Source organism: Sinohyriopsis cumingii, chromosome 1 (genome assembly GCF_028554795.1).
Source record: "Sinohyriopsis cumingii isolate HCF-2022 chromosome 1, ASM2855479v2, whole genome shotgun sequence".
Lineage (NCBI taxonomy): Eukaryota > Metazoa > Mollusca > Bivalvia > Unionida > Unionidae > Sinohyriopsis > Sinohyriopsis cumingii.
Window position 1 is genome coordinate 93,130,653 of NC_142961.1, and position 25,163 is coordinate 93,155,815.

The 25,163-nt window shown below is 35.9% G+C and overlaps 1 protein-coding gene across 1 annotated transcript in view; it reads right to left on the bottom strand.

Moving 5' to 3' along the window:
* Nucleotides 1–1,119: 1,119 nt before the first annotated feature.
* LOC149807358 (pikachurin-like) overlaps nucleotides 1,120–25,163 on the bottom strand; it is a 185,328-nt gene continuing 161,284 nt past the window's right edge. The window contains exons 13-14 of the mRNA XM_089965835.1: nucleotides 18,550–18,653; nucleotides 1,120–17,162 (exon numbers count right to left, since the gene is read on the bottom strand). Of these exons, the coding sequence (XP_089821961.1) occupies nucleotides 17,014–17,162; nucleotides 18,550–18,653 (253 nt within the window). The 3' untranslated portion in view covers nucleotides 1,120–17,013. The remainder of the gene's footprint in view (nucleotides 17,163–18,549; nucleotides 18,654–25,163) is intronic.

Here is a 25,163-nt window from a genome sequence, read left to right on the forward strand (position 1 = left end):
GGTATCTCTGTGACAAGAAACCCCAGGTCTTCGTAAAATCCGTCCTTTATCTCATCTGAGTTGGTCATGGTGGATGCATAAGCGTTGATAATATTTGCATGTCTTTTCCATACAGTGTGAGTGCTTTACTCTGTCGTTCAAACTCTTTGGGAGATTTGTGAGCTTGCTGAATAACTGAAGTTTGATGGCAAACCCAACACCAGCTTCATATTGCTCTTCTTTCTTTTGGCCACTCCAGAAGGAAGTGTAGCCTGCACCTACTTCGGTGAGTTTTCCTTCCTCAGCTAGATGAGTTTCACTAAGGGCTGCTGTCTGGATGTTGAATCTAGCCAGTTTTCCACCAACTCGAGCTGTTCTTTTCTCCAGTCTATATGCTATGTACTGTCCATTTGTGTGAGGATGTTTCAGGCACTGATAGTGAGTTGTGTCACATTTGTCCTCCTTGTTAGATTTTCAACCACTAAGATGCTATCCTTGCTGCAGCCGTGGTATGCTGTCTAGGATTAAGGTGAAATAGGCAATGTTTATTGCACATTTTCAAGACCATTCTCCATGATATGGAGGTGAGCAGTGTGATCCTAAAAAGGTGGCTACTGAACTCCATTATTGTGTTTGTACTGTGAAAAGTGACCCTACGCCCTCAGCTGCCTGTGTGCAGCTCTGCAGCCACAGCTCCCAGTGTATACACACCTTCTGCTTTGCTGCTCACCCATTATCACAGAATTTGAAGGAATGTTGTGTGTGAGGGGAATGTCATGACTTGCATCCAAGTTGGATTTAAGTGAGAGAAAGTTGCGCTGTCACCCTCACTCTCTCGTCCAGGCCTATCTGAATCCATATTCTTGCTCATATAAAGCTATGTATCAAATATGATAAAAATCGTTAATAAATACAGCAACCAAAGAGATCATCAGATGACCCCTCAAATATGCATGCATTTTTCTGTTTCTCGCTTGTCTGAGTTGCTGCATATATAAAGTACTTTAACATTCAGTAAGGTAAAGTAAAAACCAGTGCGGTAGTAAAATATTAAAAAATCATAAAGCAAAGCTTTAAATACATATACATATTGCATAAAGTTTCTGCATAAATACTGAAATGATAACAAACAGCTTTGAATGTCTTTGTTGCAGTTTAATGCAAAATTGCTCAATTTAGACACTGAAATAAAAACTTAAAGAGACCAATGTTTTACAAAACAACTAAAACTAAATACTATTTAAAAAATGAAAGAATTCATACTTGTGAAGTTTTGATTCGCTAGCAAAGTGTTTGTAATTTTTTAATAATTTGTAATGAAGCAGATAAGCATTTCATGGAAGCCAGCACATGATCTTTACAATTTCTGTGATCAATGTTTACAATAAAAAAAATGTTTATTAGCAACATGTAATATTTTTATAACTGTACTCAATTTTGCTGATCATATAACCATAGAGTATAATTATGACCATTCAACTGATATTCTATGCAAAGGCTTGTTTGAACAAAATCTTTTATTATTATTACTATAAAAAATGCTACAAGTTAAACTTAATTTTGTATTTCATTGCAATTTATTTAAATCGAAGGCTTCACCTGAGTTTAATTTTTACTGTTCTTGCTAAAAGGCTGCCAAAATCAGGACTGCTTTCTTTTCTTTAGAAAAACTATTTCCACATTTCACTGCATCTTCTCAACCTTCATGACAGAATCCTACACAAATATGTAAGAGCTGTGCAACACCTGTTTGTATGTCATACTATTCATTACACTGTACTGGTTGCCATATGATTCATATCATGGTACTGGATGCCATATGATTCATATCATGGTACTTTGATCTTATGATTGGATGCCATATGATTCATATCATGGTACTGGATATATATACATATTGTGATAAACAGGAGTGAAAAACAACATGTATCCTGATACAAACTCATATATAGCCCATTTGTATATGCCAGTAGCATATATGTTGCTGTGTTAAGGTTGATCATGGCAAGGTTACATGCATTTGCTGAATATATCATGACCATTTGGCAGATTGTGCATATAGTGTTATTATCAACTATATAAGGACAATGTAATTATCTGACCCTGAAACTTTAAGTATTTTCACATGGAAACCTTAAACACAACTGAGAGGTTCATGTTTAAGATTTCATCTGCCATATAGTTCATTGCAAAGCTATGCAACATCATTACTTTTTTTTATTAAATCTACAAATCATCTTTCATATCTAACTTCACAAAAAGAAACAGATGAAATATTTAATACATGATTCACTGATCATTTTAGAACATGTAATTACACATATATAGATTTATGCTGTGTAGTCACTGACACATATGTTTCATTTGCCAAATAGGGAGAAATAGTCTGATAAATAATGTCTACTAGACGTTTTATAATACGAGTCCTATATGTGATGTAATTTGGATTTTTAAAAATTTTTCAGTCATATTGCTACGATGTCTGCAATGTGGCAGTTTATAGTGATGTCTAGTACTGGGGCATCATGTCGCAGACATGTAGCATGATGTCCCACCCAGTCACATTATCCTGACACCAGGCCGACCAGTCCTAACACTAACCTCTTAATGCTGAGTGCCAAGCGAGGCAGCTGTTAGTACCATTTTAAAAAGTCTTTGGCATGACTCAGCCGGGGACTGAACCCACGAACTCCTGCATCCAAAGTGGACGCTCTAACCACTAGGCCACTGGAGTTGTATGAGTCCTATAAAAGAACTGATGCACTAATGTCCAAAAGAATTTCCAGGAATTCAATATAAGACCATTCTTTTTAACTGCCAAGTGTTTAAAAAACTCGGATATTCTTGAGGAACAAGATTTTCAAATTAGCCACTGTGGCAGCCATAATGGACGTAAGATCAGCACCATTTTCATTTAGGGCACAACCAGACACCATCAGAAGACTTTGCTGAACACCCCATGTTTATATGACCATCGATACAGGAGAAATATTTACAAGATTTTCATCGAGTTGATTCTAGCTGCAATATTTGCAATCCAATCACACTATTTTCATTCAGTTCCAAACTAGTTATCATAATTACTGTTGTGGTGAAAACCTATTGTTGACATGACCTTCCATTTAGGAAGAGTAGCAATAAGATTTTAAAAATAGTGCCAAAGTGGATATGCTCAATGTCAGACTGGCACAATTTTTGTTTAGTATTAATTAGCGATAACAAGAAATCTTCTAGTCGAAACCAATGCTGATATAACTGTTCATCTAGGAGGTGTAGCGATAAGATTTTCAAGATGGCAGCTGTGGTGGACATGTTCGATATCAGATTGGTACAATTTTCATTTACAACCAACTAAACACTGTAAGTCTTCCAGTGAAAATTGCACACTGACACAACCTTCTGTTCAGGATTCGTAAAAAGCTGATTTTCAAAATGGTTGCTGTGGTGGCCCTATTTGACATTAGACTGGCACATTTTCAACTATGCATCATGCTGAGTCTTTTAGTGAAAACCACGTTAATATGGCCATTTGTTCTGAAGAAGTGTTGCTAACATATTCAAGATGGCTGTGAGAGTGGCCATATTAGATGTCCAAGCAATCTTTTTCATTTAGGACCAAAAAGACATCATTACAAGTTTTCTGGTGAAAACCTCAACCCAATATATCTTACCATTCAAGAGATGCCATAATAGGAATTTCAAGATAGCTGCCATGGTGGCCATTTTTGATGTCAGATTGATACCATTTTCATTTAGGACCTACTAGATCTTCGGTAAAATGTTGTGTTAAACGGAATGGCAATCCTCCAAGTAGTTTAGAAGGAATAGCAATAACAAAGGCAAAAGAAAGATAATGGATGCTATCCCATAAACTCCTCTTGTTTATGACCAGAAGAGCTGAATAACATGTATTTTTATGAGACACATAAATCTATTCACTATTCTTTTTCTATTAGCATTAATATATATATATATATATATATATATATATATATATATATATATATATATATATATATATATATATATATATAACTGCAGGCATGTATTATTTCAACTGCATTCATGTAGATGTATATTACTGCAACTGCAATTTAATCTGCATTGAAATATTTAAACGGGAACAAATGCTGACGCAGAAAACACAGCAGTGTTAATATATATACAAAATACTACTACAAAAGGAGGAAAACTTGAGCAAAAATCTCAGCCTTTCACACCATGTCTGTTTCCTTAAAAAATGTGCTATTTTCTGAAAATTTTATAAATTAAATATTATAAACTGTTTAAAATGTAGTAAAACAATACACAGGATATTGATACAACCTCAGAGGTCTGCTTTTACTGTAAATAAAACTAAAAATCCTTTCTTAAGATCAAAAACAAAATCGCAATGCAGACCAGCATTTAATGCCAAACACAGATACACACAAATTAAGGTAGGTAGATGAGACTATAAATGTACAGAAACTGTATCACATATCCGTTTTAATCTTATATGCTTGGTATGGTGTTTGATACAGCTGTTCAATCCATATCACATACCCAGATTCAACTACTCTGATGGTTTGTTTGATGTCCACATGTAGATATGTTTAGATGATGTGAATTTAACTTTTATAAACCCCAGTTCATTCTGAATTTCATTCATACAGTACTACAGTAAAGCTAAAACTATTTAGAAAGCATAACAAGGGGGAATGTAATAAATACAAAACTGCATTCATGTTTTATCAAGACAGGATTAAGAACTCATTTGATATGGCATATGAATACATCTCGACAGGATTCCCTCAACATATCCCTACACCATATCAAACTCATTCTTTCCACGACTCAGAACATACGTGCAGTTTTGCTCAAGAACATCAAAAATATATACTACTAACATGTAATTGCACAATATTTTGGCAACTGTATTATGGAAATAATTTCCTTAATATGATTACATCATTCTTGCACATGTTAACGTTCTAAATTACAATTAACAAAAACATTACTTTTTATACATTTAGAAATTTATCTTCCATGTCTTCAATGTTTTAATGTTAGAAACAATACATATAAAAGAAGCAAATTCCAGGAACTGATGTTCCCTGCTCTATTCCCGGAAGTGAGAGCGTAGCTGGGCTCATCAAAGCCACTCATCCTGACCAGGTAAAATAGGGCTGGGCTAAGTAAAACTTTACTATATCGTCATCTCTTCTCCAAGCAGATGCAAATTTGCACCTTGAGAATAGATCCGAATTATATTTTCCACCCTTAACAAGCACCAAAGATCAACATCATTTTACACTTTTTTGGTAAATGTCAGTTCTAAATGACCTATGCCTAATTTGGCATACATCAGTTCTAAATGACCTGAGCCTAATTTGGCATACATCAGTTCTAAATGACCTGAGCCTAATTTGGCATACATCAGTTCTAAATGACCTATGCCTAATTTGACAAATGTCAGTTCTAAATGACCTATGCCTAATTTGGCATACATCAGTTCTAAATGACCTGCACCTAATTTGGCATACATCAGTTCTAAATGACCTGAGCCTAATTTGGCATACATCAGTTCTAAATGACCTGAGCCTAATTTGAATTGTCAGTTCTAAATGACTTGTACCTAATTTGGCATACATCAGTTCTAAATGACCTGAGCCTAATTTGGTATACATCAGTTCTAAATGACCTGAGCCTAATTTGGCATACATCAGTTCTAAATGACTTGTGCCTAATCTGCCTTCTTGCTGTCATTCTAGAATATCTTTTAAAGGAAATGACTTCATTTTTCTTTTTGTTTACACAGATACCAGATGTAAGCTTGATACTAAAATGGGTCAATATTTTGAACATTTTATGCTGCAGTTTCACACCTAACCCTTTATTACTTAATGGTGTTGTGTTGAGTGACAACTTTTAGTAATTTGGGCATCATGTTGATCTGGAGAAAGTTTCCCTTTCACCAAGCTTTAACTTCTGTATCAATCAGAACTCTGAGATGTTAAGAGACAGCAGATATCAGAATGTTTTAATCTGGTTAGGAAATTTACAGTTGCCCCAGCTCACAGGTATTTTCAAGACTAAAGCTTTCTAATACATTCCTTTGCCAAAAGAAAGATGCCAGTAGATATTTCTTTAAGCATGTAATTACTTTTCACAAGACAAACACTAACGACTTTCAATCTAAGTTAAGTATTTTAAGAATCTTCAGCAGATTTCCACCAATACAAACCATCTTTCATACAATGCATGTTGTTGTAATCTTTTTATAAAGCAGAGAATGTCAAAACAGCTGACTGGTCAAAATCTTGATGATGTAAAGACCTACAAATGTTTCAATTATTTTGGTCAATTAGTGATTTTCCTTCTACGATCATCGATGTCCATGTGTAGTTCTCAAGAAATGGAGACTTGCCAAAATGAAAGCTGGTAACTGTAGGATATTCTTCTTTCAAAGTTTTTACATTGTCTCTCTTAACTTTCCCCACTATGACATCGAGGGCTATGTGTACAACTGCATTCTCTCAAGTTGTAAACCTTGTTTCTCATTACATGTTCATCTAAGGAGCCAAGTATTAAAACATACTATTTCAAGGTTTTGACCCATTTCAGTATCAAGCTTGCATCAAGTACATATGATTCTTTTGTTAACGTGTAATCAGTGTAATGGAGATGTGCACTGTGTTGAGTATAACAAGGTCAGGGAAAAGTGACTCGAGCAACACCTAATCCCAGGGATGAGTGTTTGGAACATTTTTCGTGAGTGCTGTGCAACACTGTAGAGGAAAGGGCTAGGTGTCAATGGTGATAGAGTAATAGAATTTAGGTACATTTATAAAGGAAGACACAACTCATGATGCAGAACAATGAAAATGCAACCCAGGTTAGGTCATATCAATACAAAACTGCATACAAAATGTGGGTCCAACTTTTAGCAGTCACAATTCCACTAAATGATATGCTCTGTTTGTTGTCTTTGTTTTGCACTTTAGACATATTAATGGTGATATCATGCCCCCCAAAAATGTGACTTCTCATTCCAATGTTAGTCAACCTTGGAACTCGTTACAGAGAGAAGTTTTTTAGGCAGTAAGATGGTGACCCCACAAACATAAATATTATGGTCGATGTCTTACATTGTAGGACTATATGTAAACCAGTAACAAACGATTATTGTGCTGAAACCAAAAAGGGTGTGTCTGACTTCAGGGGCTATAACTCCACTAAACACTGACTAAGAAAGCTGACAGTTCATTTCTGCCAAGGTCTCATCAATATAAAGCTCTATACCAAATCTGACTGATATTCAGTCATATTTAAGGGAGCTGATGTGCAGAATCAACTGTAGATGTGTCTGACAATCAAATGCAATAACTCTGCCAAACAATGATGCAGTAAGCCATCACTCAAACTTGGCCAAGGTCTCATTAAGATCCAAAGAATATTACGGGAGTTATTGCGTGGAAAAAAGTTTGCAAGCCAGATGCACCAGATAAAAGTAATGTTCCTTATTTTCTATGAAATACAGAGAACAAAAACTAAATTCAAGCAAGGGATGCACAATAGAAACAACTATGGCAAAGACAATTTTCATCCCAGCATAGATTTCAAAATAGATGAATATATAATCTGAAATTTACTTGAAACTGCTTCTTTAATTCATCTGCATATCCATGATCTAAAGTTAAAGTTTGTTACATAAGAAGATTGTTGCAAGTTAGTAACAAAGTTTATAATTGTTAAGAACTCTATCTACCTAAATGTTCATCAAACATTGTAGCTGGCAGATGAATGCACATTTTGTATAGATAAATTGTTTGTATTTTTTATGCAGTATGGATAATAACCTGCAACCAGTTTTGTAAGTTCAAGCTGCTCTATGTACACAAAACCTTTTACCTAAACCATGAGCTGCATGAAGGAGAGTTATTAGGAGCTTTGCATATAAAGAGCTGGATTGTACAACTTAGTACATGTATTCTTGCTGCAAAAACGCTAGAGGCAGAAGGTAGTATCAACCAAATTTACCAATTTCTGAATCATGTAGACATGAACGATGAGCTCATTGTGAGTATACTTTCCTATTTATTGTATTTTATTTCTGGCAAATTTAATACATTAATATAAAAAATCTGAAGTCTTTAATTATGTGTTTTAGTGTTGAAGAGGTATCATTGCGCATGTAACTGTATGTGTATTATGTAGAATACTTCATACCTCTAAGTTCGATAGATTGCAAGACATTTTTATAATGTATCACCAATACCAATAGTGAGATGAAGTCTCTCTTCTGTAATGTTGCATTTTTATTGTACATACAGTATCTGTGTTGGTCAAGAAATGAACCACAGTGAAATTGTAATAAATGATTCACACATTAATTATACTAATGTTACAAATTAATGTAAGAATCATTATAAACAATTTAGTACCTAGTTAAACTTAATAGTCTATTTGTACGTGGCTTGCTAGCTTGCTTGGTTATCAGGGTACCAGGGTGTCACTTGTGTAAACTCAGACAATCTCACTCTTGCACTACACCATGTTTAACTGGACAAGCAAGAGGTATTATTATTTAGTCCTATGTGGACACATATTTGTTTCCTGAGTGGATGCAGATGTCTATCCTGTGTGGGTAGACATTTTCCAGTCCCACGTGGACATGTAATTGTTCCCTGTGTGGGTGCACATATTTAACCTTGTGTTGGCTTGCATAATTTCATCCTCTGTGTACAGTATTGCTCTGTGTATGAACATACATCTGGTGCAGACGTGTTATATTCCATGTGTGTAAAGACTATAATTTGAGATAAACCTTCATAAACAAAGAACTTTTGACATGTTTCTGTTTTAATTTAATTTGAACTGTGTGGCAGATTTGTGTGATATTTATTTATTGGATGACGTATCGAAAATGTGAATTTATATAAAATTTCACTAGACTGAATGTTACTTTGAATAACATGTATTTGTGTGCAGTTGTTGCTTACTTCCTTTGTACACAGGCACATAGACAGGACAGGTCTATCATAAACTGTAGTAGTCCAGGTGCAACAAAACAAAGATGCAAGAGCCACATGACTTCCATCATAAACACCTGATGTAGAATGATCTTGCTTGGCATCTCTGTTCATTATCTATTTTATCATCATCAAGATTTCAAAACTCATAGAACAATGAAAATGTATTTTTATAAGTGTGATCTACGCAAATCTGGTTAGGAATTAAATAAGCATGCAACTTTGTGGAGTTTGGAAGATATTGGGGTTTAATGAAAACATGTACATACACGTATTCAAATTTTAGTAAAAAATGAAGTTAAAAAGATTTTGAAGAAAGAAATAAATGGGTATCACTAGATGATAAAAGAAAGCATGTATTTTCAAACTACATGTAATAAATTGATATATCTCAGAAAATACAAACTTTAATTGTCAAAACTGAATGGAACAAAGTGTAATTTTGTGACAATGAAATTGTATCATTATATATCAAAGTTTTATGTACTCTCGATGTTAAATTACAAATTGTACGGATCTTCACATGTAAATATCAACACTTACTGAGTAGGTCAAAATGGAATGGGGATTATACATTGATACATTAATGTTATAATGTCTCGTAATACATCAGTAGTTCACAGTGTGACAAACTCTGTGAGACTGAATGTGAGTCAATGCAATTTCAACTTCAGTTTGTTATTGAAAAATGTAAAATGTTGATGCAATTATGAATATTGTTAAAAACATGCACTGTTTAAGAAAATTATAATTTTGAAATCACTACTGATTTACAATGTGCTGTAAACTGGATTCGCATGATGTTTCAGAATTTAGACATGATTTCCATAAATGTGCCAATGGGCAAAAATTCACTCAGCAACAAACACTTTTCATGATGTATTTAATAAAGAGTAAAACATGATCTTCAACTGGTGCAAATTGCATGAATTTTTAAATATTCATACAGCTATTATATTATGAACATTTGATGACTGGGCACCATTTTCTTTCTCCTTTCCTTCTATGTAATGCTTTTAAATGTAGTAAACCAAACCAAGCCAAATGCACACCAACACAAACCAAGTTTTTGGTGTTTGCTGTATTGCCAAAGGAGGTTAAAAATATGTTTTTCAAAAATGGTGAAATATTCTTTCATTTGAGCAGGACTCATCCTTGACAACTGTTATAGTTTGTTCCACATAGCATCACAAATTTTTCCCGCCTGTAACTCAATAACTTTTCAGGTCAGCGTCATTAAATGTAGCTAAGAGTACTTAATCTGTTTCATACAAAGTATTCAAAATGAATTAGGAACTTTTAGCTATATTTAATAATGCTGACCTTAACATTTACCAAGTTACAGCTAGGAAAACTTTGCAATCCTATGTGAAATGACTACAGAAAATAACATGTGACCAGAACTCATAATTAACTGTAGTTAGAAAATATTCTGGACATTTGACCTGGACTCGTCCATTACAGTGGTTAGAAAATACTTGGGACATCTGACCAGGACCCATCCTTAACAGTGGTCAGAAAATACTCAGACCTTTGGTCAAGACTTGCCCTTAACAGTTGTTAGAAAATCTGAGATGTGTACAGACTTGTCAAATTTGTTTAGATCAATCTAAACAAATTGCCACAAAGCTAGCATTTCTAAAAATAAACATTTCTACTTAGCTTTCTCCTCTCTCTTTTGCGAAAAGATCAACTAGATCAGAAAGTTATAAATGAATCTGGAACATTCATCACATTTATATTCAAGCTAAAGGAATGTTTTCTTTGCAGGGATTTTCATTTTTAAACAAAAGTGGCATCAAAACATAAATATCACATAATATATGTCAATATCACAATACATATGAAGATAACAAAGTAAATAGATTAATACAACAAAAAATTTGTCAATAAACCGATGGAATGATTCAATTTTTAAAAAGTGTGTTTCCCCCCAAAAATTCCTACAAATGACAGCCTGGTTACATGAAATAAATTTTCCAAAGATACTTGACATTCATGGACTTTGTTTAAATTAATATAAAATAACAATGCAAGGTGAAGCAAACAGTTGAAAAAAAATCCAATCTATGAAGACCCAAAGTGTCATAAATTGAAAGACCAAGTTTCTGCAATAAGTAGTTTTAAATAAGTAATAATTTCAATTTCAGAATCCTTTTCGAAAATCTTCATGATATCAAAAGAAATGAGATACGGCCTATCTCATTTTCTGTCACCCCACCCAACCCCTGAACACACACAGAGGGGCAAATTTGGGATTGTATAAGTGGGAATAAAGTGTACAAGGTGAAAAGTTTGTACATAAATTTCAATTAGATAGCACTACATTGTGACCTTAGTGGATAAGAACAATCTGAACTGTATAACATACTTTACACAAAAAGAATCATTAAATAATCTTATATAATTCATAAAGACAAGAAATACATATCCATTTACAAATGCATTTTAGTTTATTTATCATATAATGTGGGGAATTTAGAGCTCCTTAGACATTTAGTATAACATAGCTAAAATTGAGATATTAAATCATTAAAAGTCATGAATTCTAATAATTCACCTGTATGACATCTGCCATTGAAGCCACACCTATACTGAGGGAGACAACTTGGACAAGATTTTGATTGGCAAACTCTACTGCCATCCATTTCTGTTAAACAAAAATTCGTTTTTCCACCATGTTGCTAAATAAGCCACAACAATGAAGTGGAGGCATCCACGACAAAACATTCTGACAGAGCTTGTCCAACCAAATAAGTCACATTGCTCAATCATACTGAGAAAATGTAAACATTGTCTTCCACTTGGTTTTTGTGTGTGTGTGTGTGTGTGTGTGATTTTTTACATACCTTTAAAAAAATTCAGTCATACTGCTATGACGTCTTAAGTATGGCAGTTTATAGTGATGTCTAGCACTGGAGCATCATGCTGCAAACATGTAGCATGATGTCCCACCCAGTCACATTATCCCGACACTAGGCCGACCAGTCCTAACGCTAACCTCTTAATGCTGAGTGCCTAGCGAGGCAGCTGTTAGTACCATTTTTGTAAGTCTTTGGTATGTCTCAGCTGGGGTTTGAACCCAAGACCTCCCGCTTCTGAGGTGGATGCTCTAACCACTAGGCTACAGGAGCAGTCCCACTTGGTTATTAACTAAACCATTATCACACAAGCCACTCCAAATTTTTGATGTGGCATATCTTACTTATCATTCCTGTTAAATTAATTTGATCACAGCTGGCTCAGTCTTTCTAGACAAGCACTAAAAATTGTTTTCCAGCAAGTTACTAAAGAAGGCTACATAAATGCTAGTTTGCCACCTAGAGTATAATTGTGTAAAAGCATGTCCAAAGAAACAGCCCTAAAATGTTTCACTGAATTGGATGAGCCATTCTTAAGTTTTTAAAATAGCTTTAACAAGTGATTATGGAAGTTGCAACAAAACTACAGAAACCATCTCGAACACAATTTTGATAATGCATGTTCAAAGAAACATTCCTAACAGGAAGCTGACACTAGTTTTCCAACTGGTTGCAAAGAAGCTATGTTGTTATGAGGAAGGTCAACCTCAAAATTTTGGTAGTGCATGTCCTGAGGTATATTCCTACCAAAACCAATTCTAACTGGCCCAAAATTGGCAGTCCAGACTAGACACTGGATCAAGCCATACATTTACTTGGCTTTACTATCAGATGTCACCAGAGATATAAAAAAAATTAAAATCATTTAAAAAATCAGCTTCACTAGCTAATGAGACTGATATGGGTACATTTACTAGTGAAATAAAATTAGAATGCAAATGAAACGAAATGAATTTTGAAGAAAAGGTATGACAAAATGAAAATGGAATGAATTATGACTACATTTCATGAATGGATTTGATAAATGATTATTTTCAACTTGTGTATAAGATTCTGTAGTTGAAAGTCTTTTCACATAATAACCTAGGATCAGATTCTTTCCACAGACAGACTCGTTACCTCTTATAAGCATAACATTGTTTTTATTGATGACATAATCACCAGTGATTGTATCTGTACTAACTTTATCAGAACAAAACAAAATAATCACATTTGCTGACAAACTCTTTAATTTATTGATGTTGTGTTTTATCTTAATCTGCTGTTACATTTTACTCTGTTGTGCTATTGTGGTTATCTTTTACTCTATTGTGGTTATCTTTTACTCTATTGTGGTTATTTTTGTGAATTCAATGTTGTCTCTTAAAAATGTATGCATTTATTATTTAATTATACCAGATCTTTAATAGACAAAAACAAGATTAAAAAACTAGAGTTTTCTCCCTTTAACAACCATGACATTAGAAACTTCTACTTAATTTCAAGGAAAAGAAATGAATAGAATAATGGCTAAATGAAATAAATACAAAATCTGAATATATTTCTGAGATAATAAATGAAAACAATAAATGATGAGGTCACTGATGAAATGAAAATGTTAAATGGAATTCAAATAAGCTGTAAACAAATGCGAATTTTATAAAACAACCCAATTCAGAGTCTGTATTATGACGATTCACCCACTATCCAAAGTCACATTTTACTTGGGAGAAAATCACCGACTTCAAGCATCTTTGAAGTGACTGCAGTATTAGAAGATAGTTTGTACATCAGTAATTACCTATATGAAAAGTATGGTCCACTCAGTTAATTACTATACATTCACAGTTAAACAGAACCCAATATAAAAACATTATAAAGAATCTGAACAAAGTTGCTAAAGCATGAATTATATAGATCATAGTGACCTACTAGGCATTATATGTGTAGTACTTATCAAGATGCATCTTCTCACACTTCTTCATGATTCTAGGATGGACACTATACACATGGCATGCCAAAATGTGTGATAAGAAACCAAACGCAAAAACGTAGCTAAGGCCTCTAGAAGACAGGTCACAATGAGCTTTCCCTGTTGCAATATTGATGCATATTATCTCCATTTTGGAACAAACAGTGCTTGAGAAATGAACATCAACTAAAATTTATCCAAGTCAGCAAAACATAAAATATGGGATATTATGACATACTATGAAATGAAGGAGTAACAACGATCAAGATGCATCAAATCACCAAGTTTTATCTATTTGGATCGTACAGTATTACACATCATGCAAAAATGTATATTGTCATGAGATAAAGTAAAAACTTGTCACTGGCTAGGAGAATGTGAAATGTTCGTCACAGTGACCTTGTTGTACAGCTTAAGTAGATACCGAGACATTCACAATAATCTAGTATTCACATGTAAACAAATAAACACAAAATCTAACAGGAAGTCAGTGATGCATGAAATATGGGTCACATTAACTCACTTTGTGATGATTGTAGTAATACTAGAGATGCATGTTTGGTGATTTTAGCCTGAACACTGTTCAAGAAATAAACTTGAAAGCAAAAATGTAAATCAAGTCATTTCAGCTTGAAATATGGTACATCATGACCTACTTTTGAGATGATGGTTTAGCATTTATTAATGTAAATCCTCTAACCTGTTCAATGATTATAGGTATAACAGTGCAAAAAATGGGTCACTTTCTTTTGATGAGGGTACAGAAGTCATCAAGATGTATTCCCAAGTTCTGTGATTGTAGGTACAAAAGCATGTACCTGGTATACAGTATGCAAACAAACCCAATGAAGTTATAGGATAAAAACTTAACACTAAGCCAGAAAAATGTGAAATAGGTCATGATGACCATTTATTGCAATGGCATGGTACTGATAGAGATGCATATATTTGTGGAGTTTGATGATTCTAAAATGAATACAATTTAAACAATAAATTAACACAAAATTTAACAAGTCTGGTAAGCATTATATATTGGTCACAGTGGCCTATTGGTGTGACAGGGGTGTAATATGCATCCCCTCATCAAGTTTGATGATACAGGCATGATAAAAATTGAACCAAAGTTTGTGATCGATGAAATATGGGTCACAGTAAAATATTTTTTTTATTAGGGATGCATGTCTCTTTGTAATGATCAAGATGCATTTCCTTAAAAAGTTTCATGATTCCAGGTATGCAAGATGTATACAGGGTGCAAAAATCCTAAGTAAATGAAAAAACCTTTATCAAGAATATACAATTAATGCACATGTATACAATTCCCTCAGCCCCTTCTCTTTGGAATAATTGCTATGAAATCCAAGCCAAAATGAGGCCCAGGGCCAATGAAGAAAAACTGGATGAGATGCAATGAGGCCGTATATATATGTTTTTATATGTGCGATGCCAACATAGAATCTTGTTGCAAGGGGTAGTACCATGGTTCCCCTCTACTTCCTAGAAGCATGCTAAAATATAATGCATACATTTAAATGAATGCATGTCTGTTTGTATTAAAAATTCAGACTGAATTCTTCAAGGGTTTATTTTGGCCATGTGACCCTAAAACCCATACATCTAAATAAATGTATGTCTGTCTGTATACAGGTTGTTATTCTCTTAGAGTTTACATTTACCAAGTGACGTTTAACTAATGTTTAGGTGTGTCAGTAATGGTGCTTATAAAGACAAAAAACTGATTCATTATAGAATTTTGCTGAACCATGGTCACCAAAACATCTGAATCAAGATTTAGGCTAAATCATATTTCTGGTTACAACTGCCAAAACACATTTATGCTGCATACTTGTCACAACATGCAAATGTACACATGAACACTTATATAAATAAACATCAACTTGATTTAACTAATGATCTCTCAATGCTGTGATAACAACATCAATGAACACACACATACACAAACAAATGACTGAACTAGGCTCATAAAAAAAGTAGATGCTCATATACACATTTAGAATTATAATATAAAATTAGGCCTTTCCTTCCACTAACCTTTAACATGGAGCCCAACTATATCTTTAAGTTAAATCCATCTCACTTTTCCATCAAAGAAGATTCCCTCAAAAGGACCATAGATCTACTAGCCAATTCAGAATTTCCAGGAATCCAAAATAATAGTTTCTTCTTTATAACTGAGAGTTGAAAATGTCTCTATTTGTGACAACAAGGCGGAAAACCATGATGCACATACTAGACATAAGATGTATACTATTTTAATTTAGGACCAACTAAGAAGAAATAGTTTGGTGAAAACCTCATGTTGATATAACAATTTAATCTAAGTTTTTAAGATGGCCACCATGTCAACCATACTTACCATCAAACTGGCATCACTTTCTTTTATAACCAACTAAATGTTTTAGAAGTCTTCTGGTGAAAACCACTCATGGATAAGGTTATCCATCCAAAAGGACTAATGATGATAACATTTTTAAGATGACCACCATGGCGGCCACAATGTATGTCAGGTCAATGCCATTTTCATTTAGGACCAACCAGGCATCAGAAGAAGTCTTTTTTAAGTACAAATTCCATGTTTACAGACCCAGAAGGAATAGATGTAACAAGATTTTCAAGATGGCCACTGTAGCAGCCATACTGGAAGTCTAAGTGGCATTATTTTCATGTAGGACCAATTAGACTATGGGATAAATGTTTGTGTGTGTTTAGGAGGAGCAGCAGTACCTTGTGCTATCTACGGATTGATAATGGACAACAGATTAGGACCAGTTGAGCTATAAAAAAAATCAAACCCAAAACTACATCACATATTTCACATAAAAATAGGGCGCAAAATGTTTTTATTCTGATCTCCATCTTTGATTGGTAAATACAATTAAAACAAGTCTGACAAATATAGTGGAGTCACCAATAAAAAGACCATACAACACTCATCACTACTGCATGCAATAGTGTAATCATTCATGTCCAGTGTGATACATTTTTCATGTTCAATCATGTATTGATCATCACATTAACCTGGAGATAAGCATCAACATGTTCTCTCAGACATACAACACATTAACCTGGAGATAAGCATCAACATGTTCTCTCAGACATACATCACATTAACCTGGAGATAAGCATCAACATGTTCTCTCAGACATACAACACATTAATCACACACAGGAAGGAAGATGTATGGATATTATGAACATGGGAGAATGTTGCGTCCCTTCTGTGCATTCTCCGTTAGGCTCAGTGTCAGGTCTTCTCCAAGAATCAAGTCCTGTATACATCCCTTAAAGCCCGTAGTGAATTTCCTAAGTGTATTCTGGCTGACATCGGGCATACCTCCTAAAATAGAAATTATTATTGATAATGCCAGTATGGAGAACCGAGAAAGCTCAACAATAATCCCTCACAATAACAAACCTTGCTATTGTGAATTCCTGACAAATGCTATCACTAACTATTGACCATGAAAGATCTAGATGAAGTAGTGTGCAGTACTGTATTGAATAAATAGTGCTATTTTATGAAAAACATTAAATGAGTTCCTTCATTAGGAATGGGCATTAGTTTCCATGAGCACTAAATATGACATTATGCAAATTATGACTCTTTCCTGCTTAAACTGTCTACATGTTACTAGCATATAGCTTAAATTTCCTACATGTTACCAGCATATAGCTTAAACTATTTACATGTTACCAGCATTCATCTTACACTGTCTACATGTTAATGGCATATAGCTTAAACTGTTAACATGATATTGGCATATTGCTTAAATTGTCTACATGTTACTGGCATAAAGCTTTAACTGTCTACATGTTACTGGCATATAGCTTAAATTGTCAACATTTTACTGGCATACTGCTTAACCTGTCTACAAGTTACTGGCATATAGCTTAAACTGTCTACATGTTACTGGCATATAGTTTAAATTATCTACACATTACTGGCATATTGCTTAACCTGTCTACATGTTACTGGCATATAGCTTTAACTGTTTATGTGTTACTGGCATATAGCTTAAACTGTTTACATGTTACTGGAATTTAGCTTAAACTGTTTATATGTTACTGGCATATAGCTTAAACTGTCTACATGTTACTGGCATATTGCTTAAACTGTCTACATGTTACTGGCATATAGTTTAAATTATCTACACATTACTGGCATATTGCTTAACCTGTCTACATGTTACTGGCATATAGCTTAAACTGTTTATATGTTACTGGCAAATAGCTTAAACTGTCTACATGTTACTGGCATATTGCTTGAACTGTTTACATGTTACTGGCATATAGCTTAAACTGTTTGCATGTTTATGGCATATAGCTCAACATGTCTACATGTTACTGGCATACAGCTTAAACTGTCTACATGTTATTGTCATATAACTCAAACTGTTTACATGCTAGAAGAAGATCTGGTTCCAAAACATATTATAAACCATTACAGACTATTGATAATCACTAATTGGTAACTGAAAACAATTTCAAGGAAGATTAAGTTCTCTGTGAAACCCATCTGGTTACGCTTGTCATGTCGTAATTTTATACTACAGGTAAAGCATTCTTCAATTTAATTTCCAACTTCAACTTTTCTGAAAGCTTTAAAAATTATAATGGATTGATTTTGTGTGCTATTAAAAATTATGATTGATTTTGAAAACATGGTATCCTGAAAATCAAGGGTCAAGATCTTAAGATTACTGACAGTAAAACTGTTTTATTACCAATATATAAAACTTTATTAGTGTTGAGCATGGTATATGTCCCTTTTGAGCTGCCCTCAACAACATCTAATTCATCCACAGCCAAGAAACCATCTTGTTTGTCCCTGAAAAAAAAAAAAAACGTGTAAATTTTTTTACAAAAGAATAAATATAAACTGATAAAGAGAATAAAATAAATTCATTAGTATTTGTATCAGGACTGTAATAAAGTTCATATGCAAAGATCAAGTCTTTTTTTTCTTTCTAGAAACATAGGAAGCTGTTAACAAAGTACACTGAGCTTTGATACTGTCATTTTTTAAGTGAAAGATAACTGCATACATAAGATATTCTAATCTGAAGAGGGTGGGTTAAAATGATATGGATAAAAAGAAAACAACTTCAACACTGTGATTAATGTAGGGGGCTGTCAATCTGATAGAAAAAGCTCAACAAAAATGTTTTTCTCATGAAGAACAAAAATTTATTGAGCTTCAGAGAGGGTAACTTCTTAGACATCACAAAACTTCCTCCAACATTATCATCAGAATTTGGGAGCATTACCATAAAAATTGACAGCTACAAAAAAATAAATGAGTTAACAGTGGCTGAGTAGATTAAAATGGCCTAAAAAGAAGGCACTGCGAGTTTAACAGTGCCTGAATAGAGTCCAATGGCCTAAAGACATTGTATTGCAAGTTAACGGTACCTGAATAGAATCAAATGGCCTAAAGATAAGGTATTGCGAGTTAACGGTGCCCGAGTAGAGTCCAATAGCCTAATGAGAAGGTATTGCAAGTTAACAGTGGCTGAGTAGAGTCCAATGGCTTAAAGAGAAGGCATTGTGAGTTAACAGTGGCTGATTTGAATTCAATGGCCTAAAGAGAAGGCATTGTGAGTTAACAGTGGCTGATTTGAATTCAATGGCCTAAAGAGAAGGCATTGCGAATTAACAGTGGCTAAGTAGAGTCCAATGACACTGAAGAGACGGTATTGCAAGTTAGAAGTGACTGAGAAGAGTCAAATGGCCTAAAAGGGAAGGTACTGCGAGTTAACAGTGGCTGTGTAGAGTCCAAGGGCCTAAAGAGAAGGGATTGCAATTTACAAGTGCTGAGTAGAGTCTAATGGCCTAACAGAGAAGGTATTGCAAGTTAGAAGTGACTGAGTAGAGTCTAATGGCCTAAAAAGAAGGCACAGCAAATTAACAGTGGCTCAATAGAGTCCAATGGCGTGAAAGAGAAGGTATTGCGAGTTAATGGTGCCTGAGTAGAGTCCAGGGGCCTAAAGAGAAGGTACTGTGAGTTAACAGTGGTTGAGTACAGTCCAATGGCCTAAACGAGAAGGTATTGTAACTTAACAGTGGCTGAGGAGAGTCTAAAGGCCTCAAGAGAAGGCATTATAAGTTAACAGTGACTGAGTAGAGTCCAATGGCCTAAAGAGAAGGCATTGCAAGTTAACAGTGGCTGAGTCGAGTCCAATGGCCTAAGGAAAAGGCATTGCAAGTTAACAGTGGTTGAGTAGAGTCCGATGGCCAAAAGAGAAGGTATTGCAAGTTAACAGTGACTCAGTAGAGTCCAAGGGCCTAAAGAGAAGGTATTGCAAGTTAACAGTGACTGAGTAGAGTCCAAAGGCCTAAAGAGAAGGTATTCCAAGTTAACAGTGGCTAAGTACAGTCCAAGGGTCTAAAGAGAAGGTATTGTAAGTTAACAGTGGCTAAGTAGAATCTAACGGCCTAATGAGAAGGTATTGGGAGTTAACGGTGCCTGAGTAGAGTCCAATAGCCTAATGAGAAGGTATTGCGAGTTAACAGTGCCTGAGAAAAGTCCAATGGCCTAAAGAGAAGGTATTGCAAGTTAGAAGTGGCCAAGCAGAGTCCAATGCCTAAAAGAGAAGGTATTGCGAGTTAGAAGTGACTGAGTAGAGTCCAAAGGACAAAAACAGAAGGTATTGTGAGTCAACAGTGCCTGAGTAGAGTCCAAGGGCCTAAAAAAAGACATTGTGAGTTAACAGTGCCCGAGTAGAGTCCAATGGCTTGAAGTGAAGGTATTGCAAATCAGAAGTGACTGAGTGAAGTCCATTGGAATAAAAGGGAAGGTACTGCGAGTTAACAGTGGCTGTGTAGAGTCCAAGGGCCTAAAGAGAAGGTATTGCAAGTTACAAGTGCTGAGTAGAGTCTAATGGCCTAAAAGAGAAGGTATTGCAAGTTAGAAGAGACTGAGTAGAGTCTAATGGTCTAAAAAGAAGGCATTGCAAATTAACAGTGGCTGAGTAGAGTCCAATGGCGTAAAAGAGAAGGTATTATGAGTTAACAGTGCCTGAGCAGAGTCCAAGGGCCTAAAGAGAAGGTACTGTGAGTTAACAGTGGTTGAGTACAGTCCAATGGCCTAAACGAGAAGGTATTGTAACTTAACAGTGGCTGAGGAGAGTCTAAGGGCCTAAAGAGAAGGTATTATAAGTTAACAGTGACTGAGTAGAGTCCAGTGGCCTAAAAAGAATGCATCACAAGTTAACAGTGCCTGAGTCGAGTCCAATGGCCTAAGGAAAAGGTATTGTAAGTTAACAGTGGCTGAGTAGAGTCCGATGGCCAAAAGAGAAGGTATTGCAAGTTAGCAGTGATTCAGTAGAGTCCAAGGGCCTAAAGAGAAGGTATTGCAAGTTAACAGTGACTGAGTAGAGTCCAAAGGCCTCAAGAGAAGGTGCTGCAAGTTAACAGTGGCTAAGTAGAGTCCAAGGGTCTAAAGAGAAGGTATTGTTAGTTAACAGTGGCTGAGTAGAGTCTAACGGCCTAATGAGAAGGTATTGGGAATTAACGCTGCCCGAGTAGAGTCCAATAGCCTAATGAGAAGGTATTGCGAGTTAACAGTGGCTGAGAAGAGTCCAATGGTATAAAGAGAAGGCATTGTGGGTTAACAGTGGCTGATTTGAATCCAATGGCCTAAAGAGAAGGCACTGCGAATTAACACTGGCTGAGTAGAGTCCAATGACAATGAAGAGAATGTATTGCAAGTTAGAAGTGACTAAGAAGAGTTCAATGGCCTAAAGAGAAGGCATTGCAGGTTAACAGTGGCTGAGTAGAGTCCAATGGCCTAAAGAGAAGGTATTGCAGGTTAACAGTGGCTGAGTAGAGTCCAATGGCGTAAAGAAAAGGTATTGCAAGATAATAGAGGCTGAGTAGAATCCAAGGGCCTAAAGTAAAGGTATTGTAAGTTAACAGTGGGTGAGTAGAGTCCAATGGCGTAAAGAGAATGTATTGAAAGTTAACAGTGACTGAGTAGAGGGCAATGGCCCAAAGAAATGATACTGCAAGTTAAAACTGGCTGAGTAGAGTCCAAGGGCCTAAAGAGAATGTATTGCAAGTTAACAGTGGCTGAGTAGAGACCAAGGGTCTGAAGAGAAGATATTGTAAGTTAACAGTGGCTGAGTAGAGTCTAATGGCCAAAAGAGAAGGTTTTGCAAGTTAACAGTGACTGAGTAGAGTTGAATGGCCTAAAGAAAAGGTGTTGCAAGTTAACAGTGCCTGAGTAGAGTCCAAGGGTCTAAAACAAGGCACTGTGAGTTAACAGTGCCTGAGTAGAGTCTAATGGAGTAGAAAGAGATGGCATTGCAAGTTACAAGTGGCCAAGTAGAATCCAATGCCTAAAAGAGAAGGTATTGTGAGTTAGAAGGGACTGAGTAGAGTCCAATGGCCTAAAAGAGAAGGTATTGTGAGTTAACAGTGCCTGAGTAGAGTCCAAAGGCCTAAAAAAAAGGCACTGTGAGCTAACAGTGCCTGAGTAGAGTCCAGTGGCTTAAAGACAAGGTATTGCAAGTCAGAAGTGACTGAGTAGAGTCCAGTGGCCTAAAAAAGAAGGTATTGCAAGTTCACAGTGGCTCTGTGGAGTCTAATGGCCTAAAAGAGAAGCTATTGCAAGTTAGAAGTGACTGAGTGGAGTACAATGGCCTAAAGAGAAGGCATTGCGAATTAACAGTGGCTGAGTAGAGTCCAGTGGCATAAAAGAGAAGGAAATTCTAGTTAACAGTGCCTGAGTAGAGTCCAAGGGCCTAAAGAGAAGGTATTGTAAGTTAACAGTGACTGAGTAAGAGTCCAATAGCCTAAAGAGAAGGTATTGCAAATTAGCAGTGGCTGAGTAGAGTCCAAGGGCCTAAAGAGAAGGTATGCAAGTTAACAATGGCTGAGTAGAGTCCAATGGCCTAAAGAGAAGGTATTGCAAGCTAACAAGTAATCAGTAGAGTCCAATGGCCTAAACAGAAGGTATTGCAAGTTAACAGTAACCGAGCAGAGCCAAATGGCCAAACAAGAATGTATTGCAAGTTAACAGTGGCTAAGAAGTGTCCAAGAGTCTAAAGTGAAGGTATTGTAAATTAACAGTGGCTAAGTAGAGTCTAATGGCCTAAAGAGAAGGTATTGCAAGTTAACAGTGACTGAGTAGACACGAATGGCCTAAAGAAAAGGTATTGCAAGTTAACAGTGGCTGGGTAGAGTCCAATGGCCTAAAGAGAAGGTATTGCAAGATAACAGTGGGTGAGTAGAGTGCAAGGGCCTAAAGAGAATGTATTGTGAGTTATAAGTGGCTGAGTAGAGTCCAAGGGCCTAAAGAAAAAGTATTGTGACTTAACAGTGGCTGAGTAGAATCCAATGGCCTAAAGAAAAGGTATTGTGAGTTATCAGTGGCTGGGTAGAATCTAATGGCCTAAAGAAAAGGCATTGTAAGTTAACAGTGGAAGACAAGAGTCCAAGGGCATAAAGAGAAGGTATTGTGAGTTAACAGTGGTTGAGTAGAGTCCAATGGACTAAACGAGAAGGTATTGTAAATTAACAGTGGCTAAGTAGAGTCCAAGGCCCTAAAGAAAAGGTATTGTGAGTTAAAAGTGACTCAGTAGAGTACAAGGGCTTAAAGAGAAGTAAATGCAAGTTAACAGAGACTGAGTAAAGTCCTATGGCCTAAAGAAATGGTACTGCAAGTTAACAGTGGCTGAGTAGAGTCCAAGGGCCTAAAGAGAAGATATTGCAAAAAACAGTGGCTGAGAAGAGTCCAGTGGCGTAAAGAAAAGGTATTGCAAGATAACAGTGGCTGAGTAGAGTCCAAGAGCCTAAAGTAAAGGTATTGCAAGTTAACAGTGGCTGAGTAGAGTCCAATGGCCTAAAGAGAATGTATGCAAGTTAACAGTGGCTGAGTAGAGTCCAATGGCCTAAAGAAAAGGTATTGCAAGTTAACAGTGGCTGAGTAGAGTCCAATGGAAAAAAGAGAAGGCATTGCAAGTTAACAATAACTCAGTAGAGTCCAAGGGCCTAAAGAGAAGGTATTGCAAGACAACAGTGGCTGAGTAGAGACCAAGAATCTGAAGAGAAGGTATTGTAAGTTAACAGTGGCTGAGTAGAGTCTAATGGCCAAAAGAGAAGGTTTTGCAAGTTAACAATGACTGAGTCGAGTTGAATGGCCTAAAGAAAAGGTATTGCAAGTAGACAGTGACTGAGGAGAGTCCAATGGCCTAAAGAAAAGTTATTGCAAGTTAACATGGGCTGAGTAGAGTCAAAGGTCCTAAAGAAAAGGTATTGCAAGTTAACAGTGATTCAGTAGAGTCCAAGGGCCTAAAGAGAAGGAATTGCAAGTTAACAGTGGCTGAGAAGAGTCTAAGGGCCTAAAGAAAATGTATGCAAGTTAACAGTGGCTGAGAAGAGTCCAATGGCTGAAAGAAAAGGTATTGCAAGTTAACATTGGCCGAGTAGAGTCCAAGGGCCTAAAGAGAAGGTATTGTGAGTTAACAGTGACTGACTAGAGTCCAAGGGCCTAAAGAGAATGTATGCAAGTTACCAGTTGCTGAGTAGAGTCCAATGGCCTAAAGAAAAGGTATTCCAAGTTAACAGTGGCTGAGTAGAGTCCAATGGCCTAAAGAAAAGGTATTGCAAGTTAACAGCAACTCAGTAGAGTCCAACGGCCTAAAGAGAAGGTTTTGCAAGTCAACAGTGACTGAGGAGAGTCCAAAGGCCTAATGAGAAGGTACTGCAAGTTAACAGTGGCTGAGTAGAGTCCAATGGCCTAAAGAGAAGGTATTGCAGGTTAACAGTGGATGAGTAGAGTCCAATGGCGTAAAGAAAAGGTATTGCAAGATAATAGAGGCTGAGTAGAATCCAAGGGCCTGAAGTAAAGGTATTGCAAGTTAACAGTGGGTGAATATAGTCCAATGGTGTAAAGAGAATGTATTGAAAGTTAACAGTGACTGAGTAGAGGGCAATGGCCTAAAGAAATGATACTGCAAGTTAAAACTGGCTGAGTAGAGTCCGGGGGCCTAAAGAGAAGGTATTGCAAGTTAACAGTGGCTAAGTAGAGACCAAGGGTCTGAAGAGAAGATATTGTAAGTTAACAGTGGCTGAGTAGAGTCTAATGACCAAAAGAGAAGGTTTTGCAAGTTAACAGTGACTGAGTAGAGTTGAATGGCCTAAAGAAAAGGTATTGCAAGTTAACAGTGGCTGAGTAGAGTCCAATGGCCTAAAGAGAAGGTATTGCAAGTTAACAGTAACTCAGTAGAGTCCAATGGCCTAAAGAGAAGGTATTGCAAGTTAACGGTTGCTGAGGAGAGTTCAATGGCCTAAAGAAAAGGCATTGCGAGTTAACAGTGGCTGAGTAGAGTCCAAT